This window comes from Microcebus murinus, chromosome 14 (assembly GCF_040939455.1).
Source record: "Microcebus murinus isolate Inina chromosome 14, M.murinus_Inina_mat1.0, whole genome shotgun sequence".
In the NCBI taxonomy this organism is placed as follows: domain Eukaryota; kingdom Metazoa; phylum Chordata; class Mammalia; order Primates; family Cheirogaleidae; genus Microcebus; species Microcebus murinus.
In genome coordinates, this window is record NC_134117.1 from 24,339,320 (window position 1) to 24,360,771 (window position 21,452).

Sequence of the window (21,452 nt, forward strand, 5' to 3'; positions counted from 1 at the left end):
TGACATCTTTTCGGTCCCAGAGGAAAAAAAGACAGCTTGTATATTTGATGCTGGTTATAATAAAACAGAAGGGTCCTTGATACCAAGAATAACTTTGAATTCCTACTATTCTCATGATTACTGGGAACTGTTTTAATCATGTACCAGATCCCCTACAATAACTCCCCCAGGCTATCTGCCCATTCCAACTTACCAATGGTGTATGGGTGCTCCATCTGGCATTTCGTTTGATGGCCCCAACCACAATGTTAATCTCCCCTTGAATGATGTAAATATTCTTATCCACCATCCTGGCAAACCTACCAAAATAGTTAAAATAAAAGTCTGGTTAATATTTGGTTATCCAGAGAATACCTGTGCTTAAAAATCAGTACCTAATAAGGTTAGAATTGTGACTTAACTTTTCAGTACCAAGATTTTCCACCTGTAATACTAAGAGGGGATGAAGCCCATTTTGTTATAAATCCAACTACCCTTCCCCTTTAACAGCACAAGATAAGGGAAAAAAATTAATAAACTACCTGGCTCTCCTAGAGGTCTCTGGAAGTTCAGGGTAGTTTAAGATATGACTCAAAAAGCAACAATCCAGAAAATTTCTCAAAGGCACCTCAACAGTCTCCACATTCCTCAAAGTCAATTGTTCCCAAAGCTCTATGTTGCCTTTAAGTATGCAGATACATCTATGACATTAGTTTGTTAAGAACAATATTTAATGCAATTAGGGTAAGGATGGAAAAAAGAAAAAAAAAAAAGAACAATATTTAAGACCTGGTGTGGTGGCTCATGCCTATAATCCCAGCACTTTGGGAGCCTGAAGCAGAAGGCTTCAGGCTTTTTTGTTCTTTTTTTGTCCCTTTGTTCTTTTTTTATCTACTCAATAAATGTTAATAATAAGGAAAGTTCAAGTTAAAGAAAAGAATGAAGGTTGTTAGAATTGTCTTGGTTTGGAATCACAGTTACAATGTCAAAGACTACATCCATTCAGCCAAGTCAGCTCCAGTGGCAGTCTAATTGGACAGTGGCAGTGACAAGACCTTTGAAAAGTTCTGAAAACTCATGTTCACTTATTTAGAGCAGGAAATCTCTAATATGATAATATAATTATAGAATAAAAGTTCTGGGCAGATATACCCAAACTCATAGCCATCATTATCTCTAGAGAAGGTGCTGTATTGTATCAGGGTACAATACAGAGTTATTGTTCAGTGTATATTCAGTATATATGTATACTGAATACCAATCAAGGTAAAAAAAATACTTGGGGGACTTAGGAGGGGATGCTATAAAGAATAAGAATATTTAATTTCTCTCAAAGAAACAGGAGAATAAGAGAAAACATACTCAATTGAAAACACAGCAACAAGTTAAAAAACAAAACAATTCCACTACACTTTTGCAAGCAAAAGTGCCAATGAGACTAATTAAGATCTAATAGGATCTACACGCTCCTTGGAAAACTTCCTGGAGGAGACAACCTAACATTTGGTCAAAATCCATTAGTCACCAAAAGGTAACCACTTTCTAAGATAGCAAAGATCTAAGCAAAAAAATCATTGACTTAAACTTTTTTTCTTAGTAAAAAAGAAATAGCTAGAAAATGAAGAGGAATTATTTTCAAGGATAATGCAGAGCTGCCTAATCTCCTTCCAGGCCTCTAAGCATATGTCTCTGCACCCAGGGAATCTCCCAACAGAATCTGCCTTCAGCCTCAAATGGGAATCTCTGATGAACCACTTGCTTTGTGGTAGCCAATTGCTGAGAATCCCTTGTCACAAGGTCACAAAACCCTACAGAGACTTCATATAAGTATGATAGAAAAGAACTTAAGGTTTATCTTGGGTCAGAAATACAAGGAACAACCGAATACATACCAACTAACATCCCTAGCCAGGTAAGCTAATGGCACAGAGACTCTTAGCAACATGTATCCTTTGAAAGCACTGTCGGTTTAAGCTGGGTCTATAGCATTCCATTAGTGCTCTGCAGCATCCTAGTTATTCACACCAACAGGAACCAAAGAGAAGCAGTCACTGTATCAACTGGCGACTCCCTTTAGATCCAAACAAAAGTAGGAGAATAGACTGGATCCATACTTCATGGAATACCAAAAATTATATTTCAAATTAATTAGATTTAAATGTGAAAAGCAAAACTTAAAAACTTTGTGAAGATAATATATGAGAATATTTTAATAAACTCAGCATAGAGGAAAAGCACTTAAATAGGAAAAAAGCAAAAACCCTAAAAAAACTGGTACATTCAACCATGTTAAAATTAAAGACATTTGTTCAAAAGACACCCTAAAAAAGAGGGAAAAGATAAGTCATGAATTGGAAAGAAATATCTGTAACACAAAACTAACAAAAGAGCAATATCCAGAAAAAACAATAACTGCTACAAAACTATAAGAACATGTAGAACATATGACCCCTCCCCAAAATTAGCAAGAGACGTGAATAGAATAGGTACATCACAGAATAGGAAATACAAACAGCAAATACATATATGAAAAGATTATTAGCTTCATTAATAATCAGGAAAATTATAAAATAAGATTATATTCAGATACCATTTTATACTCCCAAAATAGCAAAAAATTTTAAATCTGACAATACTAAGAGTTGGTGAAAATGCAGACCTAAATGGATATGAATTTGGATAATAATTTGGCATTATCTTACAAAGTGGAAGAAGTTCATAACTTATATCTCAGCAATCTCTTTTGTAGGACTATACCCTAGAGTGATTCACAAAAAATTTAGAATAGTGGCAAGAGGAAGGGTGGGACAAATTAATAGGAAAGGATATACATGCAGCCTCAGTTTTGGTGATAATTTGTTTTTTAAGCTAGGTAGGGGACACCGATACTTCATATATGCTATATATATTCTTTGTATAAAACAGACTATGAAAAGTTCCTTCTTTTCATGGTCTCTGCTGCCTCTTTGCCTTTGCACATACTATATTCCCTTTCTGTTTTGAATGTTTTTCCCCACTCTTGTCCACCTGGTTAACTCTTACTCATTCCATCAAAAGTCAGAATACCACAGTGGTGGCCAGGCGCGGTGGCTCATGCCTGTAATCCTAGCACTCTGGGAGGCTGAGACAGGAGAATCGTTTGAGCTCAGGAGTTCGAGACCAGCCTGAGCAAGAGCAAGATCCCATCTCTAGGCCGGGCGCTGTGGCTCACGCCTGTAATCCTAGCTCTTGGGAGGCCGAGGCGGGCGGATTGCTCAAGGTCAGGAGTTCAAAACCAGCCTGAGCAAGAGCGAGACCCCGTCTCTACTATAAATAGAAAGAAATTAATTGGCCAACTGATATATATATAAAAAAAATTAGCCGGGCATGGTGGCGCATGCCTGTAGTCCCAGCTACTCGGGAGGCTGAGGCAGAAGGATCACTCAAGCCCAGGAGTTTGAGGTTGCTGTGAGCTAGGCTGACGCCACGGCACTCACTCTAGCCTGGACAACAAAGTGAGACTCTGTCTCAAAAAAAAAAAAAAAAAAAAAAAAAAAAGATCCCATCTCTACTGAAAATAGAAAGAAATTAACTGGCCAACTAAAATTATATAGAAAAAAATTAGCGGGACATGGTGGCACATCCCTGTAGCCCCAGCTACTCAGGAGGCTGAGGCAGGAGGATCGTTTGACCCCAGGCGTTTGAGGTTGCTGTGAGCTAGGCTGACACCATGGCACTCTGGCCCAGGCAACACAGTGAGACTTTGTCTCAAAAATAAAAAGAATACCACAGTGGTTACAAGAACAAGCTTCAGAGTCAAGACAGACCTGAGCTCCAGTCCTATTACTACCTATATAATCTTAGCCAAGTTTCTTAACCTCTCTGAGCTTCAGTTTACAGTTTTCTATTGGAAAATGAAGATAATGCTTCCTCATCAATTTGTTATGAGGCCTAAATAATAAGCCTGTAAAGCACCTAGCATAGTACCTGGGATAGTAAAACCTAATAAATGTTAGCTTTTATTATGATAATGCCTACATTGAGAGGTCTTCCCTAGCTAACCTACTCTCCCAGACATTAGTATCCCCTTTTTGTTACCACATAGCATTTTGTACATAGCTCTATTTAAATACACCTCAAAACAATTTATAATTATTTATTTAGTCTATTTCTACCATGAGTCTATGAGCATCTCAGGGGAAGAGACTATGATTTATTTGTCTTCTTGTCCCCAATGCCTGACACATAGTAAGAAAAATGACCAATAAATACTGAATGAATTAATTAATTAACTAACATCAAGACTAACTATTCAGGCTGGGCGTGGTGGCTCATGCCTGTAATCCTAGCACTCTGGGAGGCCAGGGCGGGAGGATCGCTCAAGGTCAAGAGTTCGAGACCAGCCTGAGCAAGAGCAAGACACCATCTCTACTAAAAATAGAAAGAAATTATCTGGACAACTAAAAATATATAGAAAAAAAAAATTAGCTGGGCATGGTAGTGCATGCCTGTAGTCCCAGCTACTGGGGAGGCTGAGGCAGAAGGATTGCTTGAGCCCAGGAGTTTGAAGTTGCTGTGAGCTAGGCTGATGCGATGGTACTCTAGCTGGGGCAACAGAGCCAGACTCTGTCTCAAAAAAAAAAACAAAAAAACAAAAGACTAACTATTCAATAGTGGTACAGTTCACATCCACCTCTTATGAGAAGAATGGCTTCATAGAAGACAATGACTCTGAGCCAGGCGGGCAAACCTTCTTTCTGTATTCCATATTTGTTTCTCTACCAGAAGTTATAAACCTTCCATACAGGCCACCTTACAGACAAAAAGAACCCACATTTACCCACCAGCCAGATCATAATCCTTCCCTTTTCATATCTATTAATATTTTCCTGACATCTCCTCAACTGTTATTTGCATATTCACATTTCTTCTGTAAAACATATAATTTTTTATGTAATTGTCAATTCTTCATATGTGTTTTATTTTCTTTGGTTCTAAATAGCTGTTATTAGTACACCAGTGGGTTTTTTTCTTAATTATAATACTTTCAAGAGTTGTCCTTATCCAATTACCAAATAAATTCTCCAAAGGCAAAGACTTTTTGTTTTCTTTTTCATAATGCCTTGGTGTCTAGTACAGAGCTGTGCAAACCAAGAAACTCTGATGGGCTTTCTGAGAGAGTAGATGGTACCAGGGAGCTAAAGGACCCTCAATGGGCCCTTCTGAAGGTTTATGTTCACTCAATCCCTTGAAGAGCCCAGAAAAGCACTAAAGATGCAGAGCTTTTAATGTTTCCAGAGCTGGCCAAGGAACACACCATATTTCTGTGTTTTATTGAGAGTGACCAAGAATTACTGAACTAGAAAACAACTTACTGGGCCGGGCGCGGTGGCTCACACCTGTAATCCTAGCACTCTAGGAGGCCAAGGCGGGCGGATTGCTCAAGGTCAGGAGTTCAAAACCAGCCCTGAGCATGAGCAAGACTCTGTTTCTACTATAAACAGAAAGAAATTAATTGGCCAACTAATATATATAGAAAAAATTAGCCGGCCATGGTGGCACATGCCTGTAGTCCCAGCTACTCAGGAGGCTGAGGCAGTAGGATTGCTTGAGCCCAGGAGTTTAAGGTTGCTGTGAGCTAGGCTGACCCCATGGCACTCACTCTAGCCTGGGCAACAAAGTGAGATTCTGTCTCAAAAAAAAAAAAAAGAAAAAAGAAAAAGAAAACAACTTACTGGACTCAAGACATTTACTCAAAGGGTGGAGGTAAAAGAAAGTCAAATCAAGAAAAAAAAGCTGGTTCCCTAACAAGGCACAACTGGAAAATCCTCCCAAACCTGATAATCAGGTGACTAGTGTACCTCAGCTCTAGCATGCCATCTCCTCCTGCTGTGGAGATTCTAAGAGTATCTCAAGAACTGTATGCAAGGTAAGCCATTGATATGTCCAAAGGTATTCAAAGATGTCCCTTCTGCCAGCTTGGAGATGAAAAATGAAACAAAGCTTCTCTGTCTCACTTATCTTTTAACCACTCAGTACCCAAGATATAAGAATGACAATGGCAGAGTAGGACAAAGAAAAAAGTCTGTGTGATTATACATAGAGAACTATAGAGATTAAGTCTCATAAGGCCCCTGCCCATCTTGTATATATCAGGAGTCATCAACCAACCAGTAGCCATTGGGCAGAATGTAGTCCACAGACATATTTTATTTGGCCTGGAAAAGGTTTTTAAAAATTTTTTAACTAGTTGCCAACAATTAAAAAGCACGATGATCTGGATTTCCAGCTTCTCCTGAAAAATAGGGAAACTCATCATTCTGTGCCCACATTGTCAAACAGTAACAATCTGCTGAAAAAGTAGCAGGTGCCTCCTTTAAATAAGGGCATGGGTTCTCCAGTATACCACAGTGCCTGCTACATCCTAATACATTCCCACCTGACCCACTTCATTCATTCACATTACCTGGATGACACATAGGAAGAAAAATGACCAATAGTCATAGCATTTGAGCTTGTAACCCCTGGTTTATAAGATGGTAAATCATTACTTTGTCATCATACTTTCATGATCATTTACACTACTATTACATCTATGATGACTTCCACTATTATTGGAACAAACCATTACTTCCATGATCACTTCTACAACTACTGGGGCTGCAAATAATCACACTGGTCTATTATATTTTCATTTTATTAAACAACTGCAGTTGAACATACTGAAATATAGAAAAGAACAATAAAAGCTGAACAGCAGCCTATTATATTTATATAGCTCTTCCAGCTTGAGAATAAAACGAACCTCTCCTTCTCCCTTCAACTCAACCCCATTACCCCAAGAGCAGAATCATTCTAATCAGTCATACAGAACCACAGGGATAAAGTGTGAGGAATCAATTAGAAGTGGCATACAAAGGCTAGGATGATCCTTCCAGTGAGTACTCTATAAATAAAGTGAGTCCTCTCAAAAGCAGGAAGACCTGTGTCTTCCTCCTCTCCAGCTTCCCACAGTACCCTATCAATGAAATTATTATTTAAAAGTGGCAGTAATGCTGACTTTTGGAACTTAGGGAAGTGAAATAGTAGTGGAACTTTGAGAACTGTGAGCTGAAACTGGGTCCCAAGTTACTGAGAAGATGTGTCTACAACCTGAGTTCCCACTCACTGTGCCAAGTGAGCATCACTGTCAAGACTGGAATGTATTATCTATAGCTACCATTAAAAAGAAGCTCAAATCTAAGTCTGGAAGGAAGGACATTTTCTGATTTGTGGGTGGGGAGTGGGAATTATTCCTATATAGAAATTATTCCTATCTAGAAAATGATTTTTTAAGAAAGGGAAAATTTTTCATGCCTCTATAGTCACACTCAGGCTCAACTGAAAAGTTGCTGAATTGGTTACACTATCTACCCAGAGACTAGATTGCCTCTTCTATGAAGCATATCAGCAACAGGGAAATGGCCCAGGTGAGCAAGGAAGGCACATCAAACCTGAGTACCTGCTGGGCTGACTATGTCATTTCATTTGCCACTTTCCACTACTTTTTTTAAAATTCTGCAACTTAGATCAACAAGTTAAAATGCAAATAGTTTCCTGTACATACTATTTCCATCCCACTAATTTTAAATTAATACATGTAAACCATAAATGCTATGCTATCCCTCTTTCTCCCAACACACACACACACACACACACACACACACAATTTCAGGAAGGCAAAGGGCATTAGGTAGGAGAAACTGAGTTTAGTCACTCTAAGATCCTAGATAGTTTTCCCTTCTAACACTATGAGGTTTTGATCCTCCTCGTTATACCTCACCATGCAAAAGTGCAAAGTGTTCCTGACTGCCAGGGCCAGAACTAGGCCACAAGTCCTGATCACATACTAAAACTAATCCCAGGTACAGATAACATTTATTGAGTGCCCACTACATGCCGAAAGGCATTAGGTTGATCCTGCTTTTAACCCTACTATATGCTCTAGCTAAGCCACTGCACTTACATGCTATTACTTGTAAGAAGTGCATACACTGAACAATCCCAAAGCGGACCTTTCCATTTGTATCCTCAATAGGGCCTAAAGGAGTATGCCTGAATTAAAGGCATACAAGTTTCTACATTGTGCATTAAAAAACACTACCTACACTATTCCTCATGTCTAAATGCATTCTACCTTTGGTGGACTTTTACGGTTTCACAACATGGCAGTTTATCAAAGGCCATCACAGTGCGATAAACTACTCTTTGAGGTTATGTTCCATCATTCACTCTGCTACCCTGACCCTACCACAACTGGCCAATTATCTCCCATGACTCTTTTTACTCACTAAAAATAATAGGCTAATGGTACCAAACTTTGCCAGTATTAAAATCCCTCTCTGCTCTCAGTCAAATATGTTATAATAGAGTGGCTTCCTTGTGATTAAACCTCATCTCCATATGCCAATGAAGAGAAGACCTGGTGGGAAAATCCCAACAAAAACATACACTAGAAGAGAATACCTGTTAAAGATTTGTATAAAGCAAGAAACTGACCCAAAAGATAAGTCTAGTGTTTATATACAGACCCAGACTTGGCAGTTAAGCTGCCCTATAAGAGGAAAGCCTCCTCATAGTGCAGTGCCCCATGCTGCTGACCTCAACCTTTCCACACGTCTTCTGACTACCTGAGTCTAGGCTGCACGAGTTCATCTTCTAGTGTTAATAATGCAGTTCCGTTGTATTAATGAGATAGTCACACACAAGTGGACGCTGTCCAGAATCTGGAGAGACTCTGATATCTAAAGTCTGAAAACCAATCCATAAAATAGACACAATGCTCCTCAGGTTTGCTTTCAGCTTTTGAGAACTAGGCTCTTTAGGATGCAGAAAGCGCCAGAACAGAGGAGCTGAAGATTAGGTTAAGCCTGGGAAAACAGGAAGAAGGATTCGGGCACCGCAAGGGATCAGAGGTCAGAGCTGAAATCTCCCCTGCTGCAGCAGGCGCCTGACCTTTGCCCCCAGCACACCTCCCAAGTCCCTCCCACAACAATCCTTCCCTAGTCTTATTCCAGTCCACTGTGTCTTTAACCCACTCTGCCTCACCCAACTTAAAGGCCCGTCCCCCTAATTCCTTATTGCGATGTCAGACGGCCTTCATGACACTGGAACTCTAGGAAGAGACTTCGCTGACCTGTCAGCGGATCCAAAATGGCGGGGCCTAGTCCCAGGACTGGCAGCCGCTGCTCATGTCCAGCCCGGGCCTCGGAAGCGTCTCCGAGCAGCTCTCCCGACTCTGGTGGCAGATGGGAGAAGGGAAGGAGCCCGTTTCCTGGGAGTTGAGGACGAAGTCCGGGTGAGACCGCACAGTCCGCCGTGATGAGTCGGCCTGGACGGGCGGTGGAGCCGGCTACCTTCCCTGTCAGCTCACTGACGTGGTAACTAGCCTCACTCTAGCCCGCTGCCTGGTAACTGCGCGAGCCCTGTCTCACGTAGCCAATCAAAGCTTTGTACCATGAAAAGTGGCATTCCAGCTATCCAATCAAAGAAAGGGAATTGGCTTCAGGAGGCGGGTAGTGCCTAAAGAAGCGAGATTACAAGGTAAAGAAAGGGTAGGTAGGGGACGACCAACGGATACGAGGAGTCTCTGAGTGACAGTTATAGAGGCCAATAAAAATGAGAAGTTGTGCCGGGCGGTTGGGGAGGTGGAGTTAGGTAGAGTTCGGTTGCAGTGCGCAGTTTGGCAGTGGCTGCCGGGCATCATGGGGAGGAAAGCCGCAATTTGCTGGAAAGGGGGCGGGGTCCGTTTTGAGAACTTGAGCGGGCGCCCCTACTTCCCCCATCCCACCCCCGCAACAGACTATCAGTCACCGGGTCCAATACCAAGCCCCTCAAGGGATCACTCCCTTTCGAGGCAGCTCTGGGCTCCCTCCATCCCCAAACCAGTCCAGCGATCTATTCCATATCCTCCATCCCTCCGCCCTCCCGTCTCTCTGCCCAGTTTTGGCTTCTTATAGGTGTGTCTGTCCCATTCAAACTCAGTTTCCGCGTCTTCTGCCCCATTCCCATCATCCAGAAACAGAGAAAATGGAAGGTAGCAGAAGCCTTGGGTATCTAATTCAAGTCTCCTCACTTTACATAATAGAAAACTGAGTCCCAGAGTGGAAAGCTGGCCCCGTGTTCACATAGCTAGTTAGAGGCAGAGCAAAGAGACAAACCTAGATACCTCCACCACCAGTCCAGCTCTTTTTCACTGCCCCTTGCTACCTCTTATGCCTGCCTCATGCTCTAGTCTATCATGCTGTGACTCTTGGCTCTGCTCCTCACACCAAGCTTTGGGCGCACCTTACCTACTAAGGAAAATGCTAATCACACAGGTTAGTCCACCTCTTCAGTGACGGGAAACTGACGTCTTTCCTGTGTGCCCTAGAAATGCTAAGAGGCCTGAGAATTGGATACCCACCCATTTTCACTTTCCTGCCCTCAGCTGCCCCTTCCCGTTGCAAAAATGACAGACGTCGCTAAAATATTTGGAATTACCTGGAAGTGTGGGAAGATGACAGGAGGATCGGTTTTTCTCCTTGCAGACTGAATGGTGGAACTCCCAGCCTGTCTGCTGAAATAGAGCCCCAGTGTCCCTACAGACCTGGAGAGGCTGCTAGGAGGCAGTGAAAAGAGATACCAACTCTCTCCCCACACTTCCTCCCATTTATGGATGACCCAAGTCCAGGGAAGGAAGCTCCATACCTAACCCCATAGGAATAGAGTCCCCAAACCAGGCATCCAAAGACAATCCATGGCCCGGCGTGGTGGCTCACGCCTGTAATCCTAGCACTTTGGGAGGCCGAGGCGGGTGGATTGCTCAAGGTCAGGAGTTCGAAACCAGCCTGAGCCTGAGCGAGACCCCGTCTCTACCGAAAATAGAAAGAAATTAATTGACCAACTAAAAATATATATACAAAAAATTAGCCGGGCATGGTGGCGCATGCCTGTAGTCCCAGCTACTCGGGACCCTGAGGCAGGAGGATCGCTTGAGCCCAGGAGATTGAGGTTGCTGTGAGCGAGGCTGACGCCATGGCACTCACTCTAGCCTGGGCAACAAAGTGAGACTCTGTCTCAAAAAATAAAAAAAAAAACAAAAAAAAAACAAAGACAATCCATGTGCTATGATCCTCATTTAAAAAACTCATCTCATGGCCGGGCGCGGTGGCTCACGCCTGTAATCCTAGCACTTTGGGAGGCCGAGGCGGGTGGATTGCTCAAGGTCAGGAGTTTGAAACCAGCCTGAGCGAGACCCCGTCTCTACCAAAAATAGAAAGAAATTAATTGACCAACTAATATACATAGAAAAAATTAGCCGGGCATGGTGGCGCATGCCTGTAGTCCCAGCTACTTAGGAGGCTGAGGCAGCAGGATTGCTTGAGCCCAGGAGTTTGAGGTTGCTGTGAGCTAGGCTGATGCCACGGCACTCACTCTAACCTGGGCAACAAAGTGAGACTCTGTTTCAAAAAAAACCACAAAAAACAAAAAAACTCGTTAGACCTGACATCAGACCTGAAGAACCCCTCAACAGCTCCCTGCACGTGTGTACATTGGGCTCTTGGTTTCTGGGTGCTGCTGAGGATCTAGCCTCTTTCACCCAAGGAGAGTTGGGGGAAGAGGATATACCTCTTTCAACAGTACCTCTGAGCCATTTTCCTCTTCATTTATATTTATTTATTTATTTATTTGAGACAGAGTCTCCCTCTGTTGCCCCAGCTAGAGTGTCGTGGCATCAGCCTAGCTCACAGCAACCTCAAACTCCTTGGCTCAAGCAATCCTTCTGCCTCAGCCTCCCAAGTAGCTGGGACTACAGGAATGTGCCACCATGCCCAGCTAATTTTTTCTATGTATTTTTAGTTGGCCAATTAATTTCTTTCTATTTTTTTTTAAGTAGAGATGGGGTCTCGCTCTTGCTCAGGCTGGTTTCGAACTCCTGACCTTGAGTGATCCTCCTGCCTTGGCCTCCCAGAGAGCTAGGATTACAGGCCTGAGCCACCGCACCCAGCCTTTCCTCTTCATTTAAAGACTAGAGTTGGTCTTCTGGGCCTGGAGAGCCAATTGAAAAGTCCTCTAAGTGTTTCAAAACTCCCTGTTCCCCCACGTCCACTCCCACATACCTCTGGAAATTCATCATCCAAAAAGCATGTGATTGTGCCTTTGTAATTGGGAGGAAAGAGACGATTCCCTAGTCCTTCCTAATTACTATCATTGTACCAGGTAGAACATCTTCCTCTTAGATTTCAGTGTGATATATTTATTGAAATTCTACATTATGCCTTGGAATAGAAAGATAAAGAAGAGATGGTCCTTGCCCTCCTAAATCCTAATCTTATAGGCAATAATACATAAGCTTATCCACGGGTGGGGAACTGGCAGCCTCAAGGCCACAAGTAGCCCTCCAGATCCCCAAGTGCAGCCCTTCAACCCAATCCAAATTTTACAGAATAAATCCTTTTAATAAAGGTATTTGTTCTGTTAATTTTGGATTCAAAAGGCTGCACTCAAGGATCCAGAAGGCCCCAAGGAATAAGCCTTATCCCTTCAATACATTGGGTGGTGTAACAGAGGGTATGCACAAAGAGAGTCTAGGAAGCAAGAGGCTAGATAGACATCTGGCTAACCTGGGAGTTCAGAAAAGGCTTTCCAGCTGGGCCCGGTGGCTCACACCTGTAATCCTAGCTGTTTGGGAGGCCGAAGTGGGTGGATTGTTTGAGGTTAGGAGTTCGAAACCAGCCTGAGCAAGAGCGAGACCCCGTCTCTACTATAAATAGAAAGAAATTAATTGGCCAACTAATATACATAGAAAAAATTAGCCGGGCATGGTGGCACATGCCTGTAGTCCCAGCTACTTAGGAGGCTGAGGCAGCAGGATTGCTTGAGCCAAGGAGTTTGAGGTTGCCGTGAGCTAGGCTGTGCCACGGCACTCTAGCCTGGGCAACAAAGTGAGACTCTGTCTCAAAAAAAAAAAAACAAAAAACAGAAAAGGCTTTCCATGACACATGCTTGAAGCTCTGACTGGGGAGCGGGGCAAGGGCAACATATGTAACCTAAACATTTGTACCCCCATAATATGCAGAAATAAAAAAAAAGAAAAGAAAAAGAAAAGGCTTCCCAGAGAAAAAGAATCCTAAGTGGAGTTTAGGAGGATGAGTAGGATTAGCAAGATGTCACAGGAAAGGCCAGAGGTGTGCAGGAAATTACTAGGAGATTGAAGATAAAGACAAGATCAGTTCCTGAAGGTCTTGTATGCCAGGCTAGGGAGCTTGAACTTTATCCTGAGGGCAATCAGAAGTCATTGAAGAGTTTTATGCAGAGACATGACTGTTCAGATTTGCCTTAGAAGCATATTGTGTGACTCACTCCTGAGATTAGGGCTCTCAGGAGCACCCAAGCAACTCAGCCTAACTGCACATATGCCTTGGACATCTGTCCTGTCCTTTGCAGATTCCTAATCAGCAAGCACCAAGACCTTATCTTGCCCACATGATTTTAACCTGGCACCCCCAGTGGGAAACCAGCCCTGTTGAAAGAGGGAGAGCACAGCCCAAGTAAACCACGAGTGCGGACTAAAAAGCGAACAGTGCAAGCCTCTGAAGAACGCTCCGCTCAAGCCCTGAGATCTAGCAGGAGCCTCTGTTTAATTTTTTTTTGGGAGGGGGATGATAATTAAGTTACTTGTCCAAGGTCACTCGGTGATGGTGCAGTTAGTGGCGGGGTTGGAATATCACTTTGGTTTCTCATTCCAAACCCTGCTTTCTCCACGTAGTCATTTTCCTTGGAGAAAAGGGGAAAATGGGGAGGGGGTGGAAATAGCCGAGAAGAGGAAGAAAGAAAAATGTGAGGAAAAAGAGTAGAGAGAAAATGAAATTAGCCCTTTAAAGTGGCAAAGGAGGGAGGAAAGGGGCAAACAGCAGGAGTGAAGCGGCACAGGGAGAAAGAAGAGGAAAGAAAGGCGAGACGTGGGAGGATTGGAACAGAGACAAAAGGGCAGAGAGACGGACAGCGACAAGTGGAGAAAATCGGCGAAACTTGAGCGGCAGCGAAGTCTGAGCGCCGAGACCCGGCGGCCCCGTGCGCCTTCCCACCTGGCGCCGATCCACTTCGCTGGGGGTAGCAGCCCAGCCCCACTTCGCCGCCGGCCGACCCCGTCTCCCCAGGGCTACACAGACAACTCTGCTCTCGCCCGCCTGGCTCTGCTAAGGCGTCCTAGCCCGAGCGGGGTCTCGGCCACGTGGGGAGGGGCGTGGCCCAGTTGCCGAGGAGAGCTTCCGATTGGTCAGGGGGCGGGGTTCTTGGCGGCCTGCCGGCTGGACCCCTCCCCCGAAGGCGGGGCCTGAAGATCCACAGCTGGAAAGGGCGGAGCCCGGGCGGCGCAGCTGGAAAGGGGCGGGGCCTGAGGCGGGCGGCTCGCCGCTCCGGGCTGGGGGCGCCCTGGGCTGCCATAAAGTGAATGGGCGCCGGCTGGGGGTGGCAGTAGCGGTGAGGCTCACTCTCTCCCTCCGCGAGTCCGGGAGCGCCGGAGCGGAGCGACAGCCTGGGAGCAGGGGGGCGGCCCCCACTCCGGCCGGGTGCCCGGCCCCTGGCCCCTGCCTGCCCTCTAGATCGCCACCGCCGCCGCCGCTGCTGGGAGTCTGCCTGCCGCGGGACGCACTGTGAGTGCTTGACCAAGCTAAGGACAGGGGCTGACGGGCCATGGCCGGACCTTGGGATCCCAAAAATCCGGGCCAGCTGAACTCCGGCGCCTGGGAAACGGGTCGAGACTGGGAGGGCGGACTGGAGACCTGAGACCAGGACTTGGGAAAAGGGAAACTCAGGGTTATGAACTCAGGGTATAGGGAAGGGGGAGACTCAGGGGATCCGGAGAGAAGCCAGAGACGTGAAGCCAGGACAGGGGCTCTGGGAGTCGGACAGTAGGGATTCTGGAAACCATTACCAGAAAGCTCCCTGGAATCCGGGGGCACGAGGCAGGCGGCCAGGGAGCGAAAGGGGTTGCAGAGGCCCTGGCCAGCGGGGAGCCGGTGGCGGTCGCCCATTATGGGAGCAGTTGGCGGCGCCGGACGCCCCTCAGACCAGGCTCAGACAGACTCCAGGGGCTGGGAGCAGGGGTGCGCCTTGTCGCACACGTTTCTCTGCCCAGCTGCTCCACAGTTGGAATGGGAGCGGTGTTGTGAGAACCGGACGCGACTGGGTCAGATGGCCGCTGTGCGGGCGGCAGGGCCGAGGCTGGACAGCCCAAATGACCAGGCGGCGAGTCTGGCAAATCTGGCTTGGGGTGTCAGGGCCCGAATGGGACCAGACTAGGGGCCGCCTCAGAATCGGACGGAATGTCCGTGGCGTGTGGGGCTCAGAGCGGACAGAATGTCTGGGGTGGCGAAGTGGGGCTCTCCAGAGCAGGCGCTGTGTCCGGCAGTGGTGGACAGAATGTCCCTGGCCGGGCGGCATGTCCATCCACCCGGCGGTGCCTGCTGCCTTCATGATGTGGTCGGCTGTGGTGGGTCACCTCAAATCCCCGCTCACACTTTTTAAACTTGTTTTTTGCTCCTTCTGGCTGTGGTGCTAGAAGCAGGGAGTGAGAGTAAAGCTACAGCCCGGCCTTGGGGTGGGGTGGGGCTGGAACATATGACCCCTCCAATTCAGAATAGATTGGAGCACCACTCTGGACTTCCAGAATTCAAATTGGAAGAGAGAAGGCCAATGATGGGACTGCTAGTAGGAATCAAAACTAGAAAAGGAAGGAACGAGCCACAAAGGGCAATGGGGAGGGCAGGGAGGAGCCCAGCACACGCCCCTGACAGCCTCAGTTCCCTCACAGACTCACAGTCAACCCCTAATTCCAATACAGTTGACCAGACACCCCCAGACTCTTTGCCAGGGTGTCAGCCAATGAAGGGCTCTTTCTCTGCAGGAAGGCAGAAACTTAGGCCAGAAGAGAAAACTGCAGTCCCTTAGCAAAGCAAACTCTGTGGTCCTGCTTCCCTTTTGCTTCCTCAGCCCCACCAATCTCCACACCATCCTGGTGGCTGAGAGGAGGTGGGAAGGAGACACATGGAAACCAGACCCTGGAGTCTAACATGGAGCTATGCGGCCTTCTAAGTCTGGTTGGGAAGGATGTCTCAGCTCTACCCAACTAACTGCCCCATTTGTTTTCCCTGTTGCTGGGATAGGACCCTGACTCCTCTGCGCCCATATAATCACCATCCACTCTGACCCCAGCTGTTTAACCAGAGCCCAGTTAAGCTGAGGAGGACAGAGCAGGGAGAACTCTGAGTCTATATAAGTGAGCAAGACAACCCAGCCAGGGACAGAGTTTTCATGAGGACAAGTGCAAGGCATTGTGTTTAGCAATGAGTAATTTGAACAAATGGGTCTCAACCTTTCTCACCCTTCACCTATAAATGACATATAGTACATATTCCCCACACTCCCACTTCCATTCCTCAGTTCTAAAGTTTGCTTATCACTGGCTAGGATTCCCAACCTTTTTTTGTCCTTTGCCCTCTTTTGATAAATATAAAGTCACAACCCATTTATCCCATCACATCCTGATATGCTTTTCAGGGGCTTTGAACATTACTAAAATTATAGGTGATAGAAATGAAGTGCTGTGAGTCAGAAAAGGAATAGGGAGGGCATTACAGATGGTTCCCTGAAGACCTTAGCCCAAAGTTCTGCTTTTGCTAAAAAGGCCAGGAAAAAAGAGATGGCATCATAATGAAGACAATTGGGAACAAAGGGCAGAATCTTTTCCCACCTTTGCAGGTAGCTGAGTGCATGCTTGGTTACTGGCTCTTAGGGAGAATGTCATGGGCCCAGAGAAGGGTCAGAGAATGGTCGGCAGAATGGGGAGCCAGGGGTTGCTGGAGGGAGAAAATTTCAGAGTTTAGGCCTCTGGAAGATGAGATAGGACGAAAATCTACTACATAATGAAAGGCCTAGCTAAGGGGAAGATGTGCTTGCTCCCCAAATCCTGAAACCAGAGATGAGGCAGCCTCTTAGAACTGGAGTGATGCAAGCTCAGGATGAATAGGAAAATGTTCTTTGGTGCACGGTGGGCAGCAAACGTCCAGAGCTCATTTCCAGAGAGGTGGTAGAGACAGGAAGTTGACATGAAATCCTTCAGGGCCCGGGAGGATCAGCACATGTCAGAGTCACACAAATCGCTGCAGGGTGGAGGGGGAGAGGCATCAAAAGAGCAGAACTAGGTTCAAATCTCTTCAATCTGTGTAACCTGGGACAATATCCTGCCATGCTGGGCAGTTTTGAGAGTTAAATGAAATCATGTATATGAAAGTCCTTTGCAAATAGAGAAATAGAAATAAGAAGCATTGCTATTTTTGTGCCAAACCACAGGTCCCCTGTAACCACAGAATGTTTGTTTGAAAGAGTGGAGTCTTGAGCCTTAGAGCAGTCTGATCACATCCCTGGTCCAGCCACAGGAAGGTTCTTAATGACAGATGGGACACCTTATCCCAGGCTTCAGATGCCAACCATTATCCCTTCCCCTCTCTGAGAAGAACTCTGGGGAGGTTCCCAAATGCTTAGATACTCTACAAGGCCAAATATCCTGATCTGATCTGCCTACCTCCTGCTCAAGGATATGAATATGGGCCCAGGACTCAGGCTTAGGAAGGGACAGCAGGGGTGGCAGTCTGGAGCTGAGTTGGGTGAGAGAAGGATGGGGCTGGTGGAATTTTTTCTTCCCCATTCACTCTAAATGATGCCTCCTAGGGTGTGGGGGAGGGAGATAGCAGGTAACATGAAGGATCCATTAGGTCCTGAAATTTGGGTGTGTAGAGTGTCCATGGCCACTGGCAGGGACCTATGAAAAGAGTGATTGGGAGGAAAAGGAAAAGAAGATAATCAGTGGGGTAAGAGAGTCATGGAAAGTCAGAGAGAAATGGCTCCTTTTCCACTGTCCTATCCTGGCCTCCTTTACACCTCTCAGTTTATAGTTTCTCCTTTCCTATCTCTCCCCTGCCTGATCCATTCTGCTCACCATTGCCAAATAAAGGTTGCAACGATGTTGCTTTATGTCACTCCCCTGGCTACAAGCCTCCAGTGACTCCCACTGCTTGGAGCAGTGCTTCTCACTGCTGAGAAGTGTGAGGTGGGGTGGGGTGGAAGAGGGTAGTGTAGGAGTTAAGGGACATGACCCAAAAGCGAAACAGGGCTCATCTTCCTGTGTGGTGATGTCACTTAAAGATGGAGTGCACTTTATTTTTGTATTAAAATAAGCATAACTTAAGTATGGAATAGAATGCAAAATGTCCTTGAATTTTTAACATAAAGCTGGAGACCTCAAAAAAATTTTATACCAGTGGCAGCCGTTTGGGGTCATGGAAGGGTAGATGTTGCATTTTACTGGTCTTAAGGGTTTTTTGATGGAAAAGCTGGCCACCCTCTAGCCTAGACTGTGTCAAATCTAAACTACCATTCCTTGTCCCTCATCAGAGGCCCTCTCAGTCTAACCTGTTTTTCTCTGCGAATCTCCCATCGTCTATGGTGAGACTCTGACCGACCTAGGCTCCTCATTCCCCTCCAAACCTGCCAGCTCATTCCTCATACTGCTGTGTTATTTAGAAGGCCCTCACCCTTCTCTGCCTGCTCAACTCCCGGTTCAGCCACATGCCTACATTCTCTGAGCCCTCATCACTTGATACCACCTTACATGGGCTTTCACCTCTCTGATTTCTCACAGTCTTAGAGTCAGACTTGTGCGGTCCATCATTCCCTCCAATGCTCTACTTGCTTCCCCAGACTGCAGGCTCCTAGAAGTTAGGGTCCATGTCTTACCAGTCTTAGGGATCCCTCTTAGCACCTAACACTTGCTGAAGGAACAAAGCAAGGGAGGTGGGGAAGCACATGGGATCATTTCTTTGATCCCTGATTCACTGCTTGATAACTTGAGTGCATCACAGCTTTGCTGCCTCGACCTGAGTCTTGGGGTTTCATTTTGGGGCTATGAACAAATGTGTCTTTATTTGCTCCCATTTTCACACTGCAGTCAGCCCAGAGTACAGGTGCTCAGCTTCTCTAATGAACATGAGGCCATGTCCACTGAAGGGCCTCACCTCAGTCTCAGGTTTATAGGGTGATTCCATATTTAGAGCCTTGGTTTTCACCTGTTCCCCACCTTGCTGCCTGCTGAGCTGAGCCATAGCATCACAACTCCAGACCCTCCTATCTTCCTCTCCATTCACCCTGCAAGAGAAAGGTTTCTCCCAGTTGAGTTCTAAGTTGTGCTTCCTAAGTAACGTTCTAAGTAATGCCTCAGGCATTACTATTGTAAGCTACTGTGGGTCTCTCACTGTGGCCCTGGTCTACCCCTCTGGCTTCAGGACTTAAGTGGGTCCACATGACAGTTGACTTCTCACCTTAAGGTTGTGTCCCTTGGAAACCATGGCCTCGCCACTGTGGCCCCTCTGGCCGGTAATCTGCTCTCTTCCTTCATAGACCCTGGATATTGTGCTCTTGCTGCAGTGCATGGCAGGCTTCCTGTAATTCCAGCCTGCACATCAGAATCAGAGCTCACCTGCAGGCCCTCACTCTTCCCAGGCCTAGGATTGCCGCCCTGGCAGCAGTGGGGCCTGGGCCAAGCATCCCTGGCAGGGCCTGTCAGAAAGGCTAGGGCTGGGGCAAGCAGCCCCTCCCAGAACTAGACTCACCACTACTGTTATCTCTTGACTCTCTTTGGCCCTGCCTGGTATGTCCTACCAGCACCAACCAATCCTGTGGCTTCTGGACCTATTGCTTTTCCCTCCCTAGCCAGTGAGTGAGGCAAAGTCCCTGGCCTCAGTCCCAACTCCCCAATTCCTGATCTCCAGCAGTTTGGGGGAGCTTAATCCCCAGCCAGCCTGTCTCCAACTCAGACAACAGCTTGGCGCCCCCCAGCCTTTGCCTGGCCAGCCCACCCGGATGTGAGGCCTGTGTCTTCCATCTCTATTGCCTGCAAGGCTTTGCTGTTCTTTCCTTCTCACTTCAGTTTCACAGTCAGAGCCCTTCTCAGCTGTGGCTTCTCTCTCTGCTCTTACTAACCCCTTTAAGAGCCTGCAGGCTTCATTCTTTCCTTTTCCAGTCCCTGGTCCCCAGAATGGCTCCCCGCTTGGGCTACTCTGCCCACTTTGCTGTTACCTTATCAACTGGGCCCTCCATGTTCAGGACATTGTTCACAACACATGTGGCGCCTCTCTCTGAAATGCAGCATACTCACCTTATCCAGCAGAGTAATTCTCCACTGAGAGATGGAGTCTGGGGGGGATGAGCCACCAAGCAAGGGCAGAGGCAAGGAGGAGATCTTGGTCACCACCCTGTCCTCAGTGTCCAACTCAAAGCCCAGCTCAGAGAAGGTGCTAAATTAACATTTGTTCAATGAATGAGAAAAACATATCCAGACAGAGTTTTATTCCTACTCATTTTTACACGTTACATTTTCTCTAAACCTTGTAACAACACTGCAGGGAAGGGATTATGATCTCCCTTTTGGAGATGAAGAAATATTCCCAGAGAGGTAAATTAACTGCCAAGGACATATAGCTAGTAAGTTGTGGAGCCAGGACATGAACCTAGACCTTTTGACTCCAGACCTAATTTATTTGGGCTATACAGATGACTTTCCTAAGAGGGGCCTGGGTACTTTCTATCCCCTTCTCCACCCCACCATCTAGCTCCCGCATTTTCATGCCTTCTCCCCACTCAGGCAAGCACCCTCTCCCCAGAAGTCACTGAGTGCAGAACACTCCCCTAGCCCCCTTGACCTCCTCTTCCCCCACGTAGAGTCCTTAACTCCTAGGACTGAGAGCTGAGGTTCAGAGGGGCCAGGGAGGGGGGGAGGGTAATGGCTAGCTCCAAACCAGCCCAGGCAGCTGTCCCTGTCACAGAGCAAGGAGCCTCTGTGACAGTGTGTGTGTGTCTGCCTGAATGTGGGAGCGCATGTGTGGGAGAGTGTGTGTTTGTGTGCCTCTAGCTCCAAGTCCAAGTGCTTATTATGTCTGAGTGAAGGCCTGTGTGTGTCTGCACATGTGTCTGTCTGTCTCTGGGAACACACAGCCTGAACTCGGCTTTTTTGGCCTCATCTTTTACTCTGGCCCTTATTCCTTCTCATCCTCCCTCCCTCTGCTGAAATAGAGAGTAAAAGCAAGACCCAGGTATGGACTGCCAGGAGCATAAGAATTTGGAAAACTGGAAGTCTAGAGCCAAAGCAGACTGGTGGGACTGCTTTTCCCACAGGTAAACCCAGCTATCCTTTTCCCCCCCAGCTCTATGTTGTTCCTGTGGCTTCTGGAAAAGTAGTCAGGGCCATGGTTTGCATTTCAAGAGCACCTTGATTATGAAGTAAAGTGAGACTTCAGAGCACCCTTTTTCCCATCTCAGTTCTAAGCCTTCCTCCCTCATGTTCCCAGATATTTGGGAAGAGCTGCTAGTCTGGGCTGCCATAGGTCCCTCCCAAGGACATCACCCCCCTCCCCATTGGG

At 46.4% G+C, this 21,452-nt stretch overlaps 1 protein-coding gene across 4 annotated transcripts in view; it reads right to left on the bottom strand.

Annotated features, from left to right (window-relative positions):
* The window catches only part of GBF1 (golgi brefeldin A resistant guanine nucleotide exchange factor 1), a 125,393-nt gene extending 115,984 nt beyond the window's left edge, over window positions 1-9,409 (bottom strand). For all 4 annotated transcript variants that reach the window (XM_012769766.2, XM_012769760.2, XM_012769747.2 and 1 more), the window contains exons 1-2: window positions 9,134-9,409; window positions 194-299 (exon numbers count right to left, since the gene is read on the bottom strand). In XM_012769766.2, the coding sequence (XP_012625220.1) occupies window positions 194-289 (96 nt within the window). In that variant the 5' untranslated portion in view covers window positions 290-299; window positions 9,134-9,409. The remainder of the gene's footprint in view (window positions 1-193; window positions 300-9,133) is intronic.
* Between the last annotated feature and the right edge of the window lie 12,043 nt (window positions 9,410-21,452).